The 9,301-nt window shown below is 37.7% G+C and overlaps 1 protein-coding gene across 1 annotated transcript in view; it reads right to left on the bottom strand.

The window, feature by feature from the left end:
• Window positions 1–1,758: 1,758 nt before the first annotated feature.
• LOC102296880 (cytohesin-3) overlaps window positions 1,759–9,301 on the bottom strand; it is a 24,630-nt gene continuing 17,087 nt past the window's right edge. Inside the window, exons 9-13 of the mRNA XM_005924209.3 lie at window positions 8,599–8,710; window positions 8,418–8,494; window positions 8,255–8,326; window positions 7,876–8,024; window positions 1,759–5,271 (exon numbers count right to left, since the gene is read on the bottom strand). Of these exons, the coding sequence (XP_005924271.1) occupies window positions 5,187–5,271; window positions 7,876–8,024; window positions 8,255–8,326; window positions 8,418–8,494; window positions 8,599–8,710 (495 nt within the window). The 3' untranslated portion in view covers window positions 1,759–5,186. The remainder of the gene's footprint in view (window positions 5,272–7,875; window positions 8,025–8,254; window positions 8,327–8,417; window positions 8,495–8,598; window positions 8,711–9,301) is intronic.

Here is a 9,301-nt window from a genome sequence, read left to right as displayed (position 1 = left end):
TTAAAAATAAATTGTGGGCAACATAAAAGAGCTGTTATTGTTACCTACCATCACACAAAATTTAAAAATGATATCTTGAAAGCTGCTAACAAACAGAACTGATCATACAGTTGTCAATTGAATATTGCATCTGCACTTTGGGATTTTCCCCCCTTCGGGGAAATAATAATTCTACTTCCTACTTACAACCTCAGTAACCACTTTCCTGATGACCTCATGTGCTCCGCTTCTAGTTTAAAGGCTTATTGGATGACAGATGAAGGTTACTTTAGAAGTTTTGGTTCCTTTTAAGGTCAACAAGAAAAGAAAATCATGCTTCAAGTTCTTATAAATGTACACTGTCCTCAGTTTCACCTCTCATTTGTGACATCCTGTTTTGAAAATGCCAAGATGTTGCTTGTGATAATGCTCAGCTCAAAACTTTCACAGAAAAACTTCACTAACCGATAGATGCTGCGGTGGCTGTGTTGGTGTTTTTTTTTACTGTCCAAACAGTCAGAATTCACGCAGTATTTAAGTCACTCACCTGAGTGGAGTCACTCCCCATAACAGTGAAGAGGCGCTGACATCCTGATATTTAGGATGAAGCCGTTTATGTAAAAACAAAACAACCGCTCCTGGCTTCAACTCCTTTATAGTCACTACAAAGCAAAACCTCCCAAACCCAGTATCACAGCAAAACATGTAACAGCCATGCCAGTCCACCAAGGTTTTGCCGTGATATTGGGTTGAACATCTTTATCGGTTGTGTAAGTTGTATAAAGCACTTTTAGTGCTTCGAGTCCATTTATCATACACATCAATTGAAGCTGTACATCAGGGTGTTGAATGCAGCCCAAGGGGACATGACTGCTCAGTTGATAAGTTCAAGTCACACTGAAAAAAACATTAAGTTACTTTTGCAAATTGTGGTTGCTCTAGGAGTCAGAAAGTGCAATTATCTTGGGTATTTCCTCAGCGAACTATTTTTTAATCATAAGTTGTTAGCAGTTGCGTGTGCAGTTTCACACCCTCGTTCATCACACCTGTTTTAAAACACAGATGGTAACTGTGAAAACATTCAGTTCGAAGCTTCAAAATGGCACAAATCAACCACAACTCAGTGGGAGACATTCTTTTATACTGGTCTGTACTGGTAGCCAAGTAGATTACAATGGTTTTAATGGTCCAGACCCCTTGAGATGGCGAACAGAGGAGAATTTGACACCTCTGCTCTAAACACTGAGCTCAGTGTTGACTTGCTCATGCACGTCTCATAGGGGACTGATATTGCCCATATTTAAATACTGTAAGTGTAATTAGCCACACGTGAAATATGGATGTTAGCAGTAAAGTTTCTCGATTTAATAATTAATTCTGCAGCCTCCAAACCAGCTGAAACAAGCAAACAAACAAAAAAGATCAAGTTCACGTTAGTTTATTTGTACCTGTGGATAGACTGGAACGTCCACACAGGAGCCCTCCACCCTCACATGCATGGCATAAGCAGATAAGCCTAATACAACGCAATGATAATAATAGTAACACATAAAAACTGTTTACTCATGCGAGTGATGGTTCCAGGAACCTGCTTTCATGCCGTGCTCTTCTGCACTTTGTGACTGTAAACCTGCATCCTGAAGAAAGAAAGAGAGTGAAACTCACTGTGTGAAGGGTGTAACAGTGAAAACATCTGCCTGCTGTGCAAGGATGCTGGGTTCAGCTGTGGCTCACCAATCAGCCTGTAAGACCGTTTTGTAATTTGATTGAGTGAGTTTCTTACAGATAAGAATCCAAACCAAGACTCTAAAGTAGAAGGCATGGCACTTTGAAAGTGGAAATAAGTAAGTTTGCTTCAAAGTAACTGTTTCCAAATAGTGCACACATCTCACCGTCTGACCGAATCGGGACACATCTGTCCGCCCCCTTCAAACAGCGGAGCAGTGAGCGTGCTTTTAGCTGGAGTGATCATTTTGCAATAACCACGAGTCAACATGTGACTGTTTACTATGCTGACTAATATGGGTTTGGTATGTGTCATTTTATGAGTGGCAGATAAGGTGGTATAAACATAAACCATATCAGGCTACTGTGAGAGAAATATTCATGAAATTGACAAAGAAAACTACAGAGTTATTTTGACTTCATTCTTTGAGTTTGAGCTGTGTAGGTTCACATACTTTTGAGGGGAGATAGGTTTTAATTTTTCAGCTATTATTTTCTGTGAGAAGTCAATTAAACACAAAGGTTAGATGATGCAAAGTTGCATAAAGAAACACGTTTCTTTGGCACACTGTAGGTTTGAATAAAGCTGTGAGAAGATATATATATATATATTTTTTTTTTTTCTCTCTTGCATGTTTGCTCCCAGGAAACCACAACTCTATCACAACATCAGACATGCTGCATCTTCACAGGAAAAGCATCACATATCATGTTAATCTGATAATAACAGGAGCAAAAATAACAAGATAACATATGATGATATGATGTCGTACCTCGCACAGTAATCATCACAGTAATAATCTGGTTAACATATTCAGCGAGTCACTGTTGGGGTTAATAATTCAGCATGAGCTTCCTGATCAAAAGAAAGGGTGTGGAGTGGTAAAGTAGCGCCATCTACTGGAAAAAGAACTGCACAATTTTAATATACGATATACTTTAATACATGAAAAGTAGTTTGATTACCACACAAGTATAAAGTCATTAATTTATACAAAAAATGATCTAAAACATGCTGTACAAAGATCTATAACTTAAAATTCATTTGAATATACAATAACAAAAAAAAAAAATCATATTTTCATTTACAAAACAGCTGGAGCAGGTTTACAAAAGTGCTAAATGCATTTTTACACAAGCTAAAGTGTGACTATAGCACATCAGGGTCAAGAAACAAGTACGAGTGCTTTTTAACCATTTGATACACATTTACAATAACCTGTACATTTTATTTGCTACATTGGTCTGTAAAATCATCTACTTTAAATATTCTAATATGAACAAATAAATATATGTAACTTCAAATAGTCTGCAGCCACGGGGAGACTAAGAGTTTACAAGTACACATACACAAACATCTGTGCCATTGTATTTGTGTTTTTGCTTCATTTCTGTGGTTCATTTTTGTAAAAATTTCTTTAGGTTCACAAAAAAAGTTCTTTTTCCTTTTCAGTTCGCATTATTCTGTTAAAATGACAGCATTCTTTCATTTTTTATTTGGTTGCATTTATTCTCTCGTTTTAGATGCTCACAGACGAATCCTGCTGCTGTCTGATGCTGCAGATTTGTAATTAATGCAAAAGAAAGACTTCTATAAATAGCTGCAAGCCACAAACCTAATTCAGATCCCGATAACTGTGTCAAACCTTGACCTTGAGTCTCATTAGTTTGGACAATGCTGTTTTCATTGGAAACCTTTCTAAATTTAATCTGATTCAGTAAAAAGGACTAGATGTTACAGTCCCTGATAATGCATTGCTTTAGATGGAGAGACTCTTGAGGGATGGCTGTTATGAGGAAAGGCAGCCCAGAAACTTTGCCAGCAGCACGCATGGTTGTGTGCCTCAACTTTCGGTCTTTTACCCAGGCTAATCTGCCATTTTCCTTCCTTGATTAGGTTTAGGGATTAGGGATCTAATCTAGTTTATCATTTTAAAATTTGGGACACATCGTCAGTAGTGGACCTTGGATTCATCGGGTTTAATCCAAGTTAAACTGTGGAACCAATGAATCAAGAAAGGCTCTCTACAGTGTTTATAGACCTGTGCTGATCCTCAATATGTTTTCCGATTTTTTCCAGTGTACAATAAAAAGGATATTTTACTTTTATAATCATTTTTGGCTGCACACAAATGTCTAAAGTCTAAATTAAATTCTGACAGTTTTCAAAAGTTGTGGCGTTCTTCTGTTATCTCAGTCCTTTGATGTTAGGTGGTCATAAAACTCAGTCAGACCAGTGTTAAGCCGATCTTTCTGTTTCTTATATTCCACGTTTTTTTTTTCCTCCTGCAAGTATTGAAGTTCAATCATGCAAACATTATTGAAAACCAGTACTTGTGCTCTCTCTGTTATCTCAGCCAGTGGCTGCATGCACAAGGACACCATGATGGGAGATACTTTCAAAAGAAATTGAGTTTTCAATCTCAAATTCAATCTCTGAATTCACTTCATCAGTAGATTCAGCTCATTAAATTTCTGTGCTGAGATTTGACAACTACCTGTTTTTCTCTAGGTATCCAATTTGGGAATCTAGCTGTAGTCTTACAAACAGTGACCCTACAAGACCTCCAGTCTCTGCAAATGCTGGTTTATGACACATTGACATCAGATGTGAAAAGGTGCCAGATGTTGGTCTTTTGTAAGTCTTTTTAAAAAGGAACTGAAGATGAAGTAAAGGCACATGTAATTCCAACCTTATTCATGCATGCATTGAATCTGTAACCTAAATGCTACCAGGTCTGACCGAACAAATGCCATCTCAGCTTTCACAACAAAGTGACCACAGTGAACATTTATTCAATAAGCTGACAAGTTCAGATGCTTTCATATTAACAGAAAAGTGTGCATGTCTAAAAGGCGTGCATCAATTTATATTTTGATACTTTGTTGGCATTTTGTGTCTCAGTGAAGTCAATATGTTTCACTTCAAAAACATTTTGTTTCTTTTTGAAGTTGTTTTCTGTCTCTTTGCAGTTGTTTTGTGTCTCTTTCTAGTCATTTTATGTCTTGCTCAAGTCTATCTGTTTTTTTGTGTGAAGCTGTTTAATCTTTGTGGTCATTTTCTGTGTCTAAAGTCGTTTTATGTCCCTGAAGTGTCCTTTTGTGTCTTTGTTATGTCTCTTTGAGGTCATTTTCTGTCTCTTTGTAGTTGTTTTATGGCTCTCTGGAGTCGTTTGAGTCTTTTTGTGGTCATTGTATGTCTTCTGGGTTAGACTTTCATGATTGTTATAGCTTTGCAGCAGATGTTTGTCCGTCAGACTTGTCGCCCCTGAAGTCGGAGCAGCAGTGCATTAATTTTGCAGAAGTAATGTGAAAACCACGGTTCACTTTTCTCCTTTTTACACTACAATTATCACATCCCAATTTGCGCAGTTCTTTGAAATACAGAGCAATGACGTTTTGGTTGTATCTTTCGTGAGCAGTCATTAAAATGAAACATGATTCATCAGCCAAACTCATCCATGATCACTGATGGTGCTGTGTCAGTCCTTTGAGGAAGTGTTGCTGATGATCTTTCTTTTGCGTAGTGTCACCAAGTCATAGAAAGGGTCCTTGGTGATGCTCGCCCTGAGAAACAACATTTAAGAGATTTAGTTTGAAAACCAAGACCTTCAAGTAACAGTAGAAGTAGCAGTTTTAAGCATTTTTTTTTCAGTTTTGAGAACTTGAGTGGTGAGTGGAAATCACTAAAGAATGACTGTAAAATGACTTTATTGCACTCTTTGTAGGCCTTTCTTAGTGCATGATCTTAAGAACACTGAGATGGACATTTTCAGATATTCAATCTTGATGATGACTGTAATCACTCTAACTTAGCATTAACCCTTAATCACTTTAATCTAAATATTTACAGCTTTCCCACCAGCCTCTATTCTACTTCTAATGTCCAATAAAAATGTTAGCGTGATACATTTTGATAATGATCCCATGTTGCGGCCGTGTAACTAACCAAATGGTAGCTCATGTAATGAATACCCTCGTCGTCCCTCACTGACTACCCTCTAACAAGCACAGGGATTGATGTTTTGTCAAAGCCAGAGAAATTTACACTGGGAGTCCTTTAGCATCAGTGCTGTCAAGTGATTTCTGGGTGCAAGCGTCTCCTGCATTGAATGCTTGTGTGTTTTTAATGTCTTGCAGTTTCCAGCCAACAACAGGGATGTCAAACATAAGTCCAGGGGGCCAAAATCAGCCCATTAAAGACTAAAATCTGGCCTGCTGGACGGTTTTGCAAAATATGAAAAAGGGCACATGTTTTTTTTTTAAAAAACAACAACAAAAAAAACAGAATTTTTTCATTAATCGACAAAAAACTTTACATTTTATAAAAACAGAACAGTCTGAGCAGTGAGCTACCAGAACTTTTTATGTAATTTTACATTTTTATCATGTAGAAAAACTGAGCTGTGCTGTTGAAATTGAACATTTATTGATCTTGTATTAAGATGTCTCAGAGATTAAATGTGTACTTAAATGTCTTTACACTGACAGTGTTTCACTTCACTTAAGATCAAAGTGGGCTGTATGTGGTTGACAACCTTGCTATACATTATTATTAGCACTACTGTGTGAAGCATGTCACCCACCCACTTTTAAAATAATGACCTGACATTATGCTTGACAGGTTGAGATGCTAGGTGGGTGTATAAAAGCCTGCTTTGGAGTGGCTTTCTTCATTTCTGTGCCTGCTTCTAAGTTCAGGTCCTTCCACTTCTCTAGCCTGTGGAGTGCCACAGGGTTCTATTCTGGGGCCTTTACTATTTCTGTTATAGTCACTCCCTCTAAGTTACAGATTACGCGTAGGTGCTTAGACTATTAAAAGTCAGATGGATGACAATTTTCTCTGACTAAATGAGGAAAAAAGTTGTCTTGCTTGTGCTCTGGCAGATTTGTGTCTAAGATAAAGAAAACTCTAGGTCCCCTTCCCACTTTTGCTGAATCTTTAGTAGGATGTCTTTTGATTCAGACATCACTTTGGATGCTCATGTTACATATCTAAGTACTCTAAGTATTCACACCATTGCTAATTCAGTTGCATGGGCTCCCCATTAACTTCATAGTCCACTTTAAGACTCTGGTTTAGACTTTTAGAGCTCTGAATAGGTGAGCACAAGCATCACAACATCAGTGAACTTTTACATACATATGTCCCTAGCAGGCCCCATTAGGTCTGGTGTCTATATAGCACCAAAGGCTGAAAATTAAAGAAAATGGAGCTTTTGCATCAGTTACCTCCAGACTCTTGAAGTCTCTCCCACTGAGCCTGAAAAAGCACCTTAAACTCATCTTTTTGACCTTTCATTTAGGTAACCCTTTGTCTTTTTGCATTTTCTTATGGAGCACGTTGTCATATTTCTATAGAAATGTGTAATAGAAATGTATTTTTACTAACTAAACTCATGGTGTAGGCTATAGTGCACACCATGTGAAACCAAGCCTGATTTCAGTATGGCCATTAAGCTTGGGATCAGCACTTTTTCAAAGTGAGTAATTCAAACCACGCAGCATCACTCATGACTAACATCCCTCAACATAAATCTTAAATTGAGACAATGACATCAGACTTGAAAGGCCTCTTGGGATCATATATGGCATCATATGAATATACCAGGGGATCTGGAGGTGGCAGAGAACTAAAGTCACCAGAAAACTGAAAGAGAATGTAAAACACAGACTTCCTTCTTATGCAGATTTTGTCACTGTTTCAAAATCATTTGCATTAAGCATCTAATTTTGCCATAGCTGGTGGTTCAAGGTGTCTATGAAAAGCACACTCTGTGCATATCTGTCAGAAACAATAACAATTTGTTACTTTGTAGCTTTGACAAAACAGCCTGTGAGGTAGAAAGTTTAGTTATATTTATTCTAACACGCAAGAGTCTTTAAAACTCCCAGCGCAATTTAAATTAATTAGCTAACACTTTAATATTTTATTAAACCATTGGTTATCTACAGATAACACGATTTCTTTGCTCTGTATGGTTACCAGGCAATGAGTGCATTATAAAACTGCAGGTTTAGATTTGAGATGACATGTAGGTCATATAAGTTTGATCACTGTTGCTTGTTTGAACTCTTCCTGATCATGTGCTTCACATTAAGCCTCGATAAACATGAGTCACTGACACACGTGGCCGCCCACGTGTCCTCTGCAGCATCAGTTGCTCTCACCTGATTGCATCTATCCAGTCGTCCCGTTCCTCTGCGCTGGCTGCACTGAGCTTATACGACTGGTGTTTACCCTGGACCACTCTGCCTTTGTTCTCCGTCTTGCAGGCCTTGATCTTTTGTCCTTTAGGATTATATAACTCCAGGCAGAACTGTTTAAACACACATGCAGACCCACATGTAGCACCGTTACTGTGTGCATATGCCTTTTGTTTATTTTAATAATCTTCTGATAGCCTCCTGACTCACTGTTTTGAGCACTTGCGCTAGAAATTCATTTAGCAACTGCTGTATGATTCATTGAGGGCTGGGGTGGCAAATAATATGTGTGTGGAAACTCAGCAGTCATACAGTGTGATGCAGAAAGTGAATGATGCTCTACCGGTTTGCTTGAGTCTTGTAGTGCCCTGACACACAGGTTCTCCAGAGGAATAATCCCAATTGGATCTTTATCCTGCAGGATGAGAGTGAAGATGTTAGACATGGCCATGTTTTATTGTCATCATGTCTGACTTATGTAGCGGCAGAAAAAAAAATAAACGTACTGTTGTGTATTCAAAGTAGTACAAGCAGCTGTCTGTCAAAATGAACCACCTTCTCTTCCAGGTTTTAACTCGACCACCTGCAATGAAGCAAACAAGACATTAGAAACACGAGCAAAGAGAAGCTCTGACGTCCTGTCTTGGAGTCCGGGTTTATGGTGTGGTGTTAGTTTCTTCATCTCACCTATTTTAAGGAGCCAACCCTCGCGGTCTGGATTAAAAAACGTCAGTGTGAGGTCATTCCCATCATCCTCTGGGATTTTGAACGGCTCACTACGGATGCTTGTGTACAGTTTCTGAAAATAATTTGAAAGTGCACAGAAACATCGAATAAGCATTTTTAAAATTCTGATTTGCGTAATTTAGTGCAGTGTACACAAGAAATCATGTTGAAACACAGATGTGACATTTTTACTAAAGGTTAACAGATTAGCATCAAAGGAACCTAACGTATATCAGCATATCAATAGGGAAAAAAACACAAGACAATGAAACAACGAAAAAAATCCCTGAATCTATAGATAACCATCAAGAAATAACCCCAAATGTGGGTCATTTCCTGATTCCTAAACATCCAGATAAACTCATATAAAATCACCAGGTTATTTTAGCCTGATCAATACCAACATTTTTAGATATTTTTACATGACAGTGATTTTTTTAAATAACATTACTTCATGTTGGGATACATGGTTAGGTCTATTAAATAAGTAAAAAGAACAGCATCTTAGTATTTAAAGAAAACTCAAGTACTCTGGAAGGACTAGCTTTCTTCAACCTATAATGTACTGCGTTTTTCAACCATTCACTCACTGCTTTTATTATCTATTTCATAAAACTATATACTAATTATTTGTGATTAACTATTCAAGTACATATACTACATA

The sequence above is a fragment of the Haplochromis burtoni genome, unplaced genomic scaffold (assembly GCF_018398535.1).
Source record: "Haplochromis burtoni strain Fernald_Lab_line unplaced genomic scaffold, NCSU_Asbu1 Contig_68, whole genome shotgun sequence".
In the NCBI taxonomy this organism is placed as follows: domain Eukaryota; kingdom Metazoa; phylum Chordata; class Actinopteri; order Cichliformes; family Cichlidae; genus Haplochromis; species Haplochromis burtoni.
The sequence above is the reverse complement of the archived record's forward strand: the minus strand, read 5'-3'. Positions and strand labels throughout refer to the sequence as shown.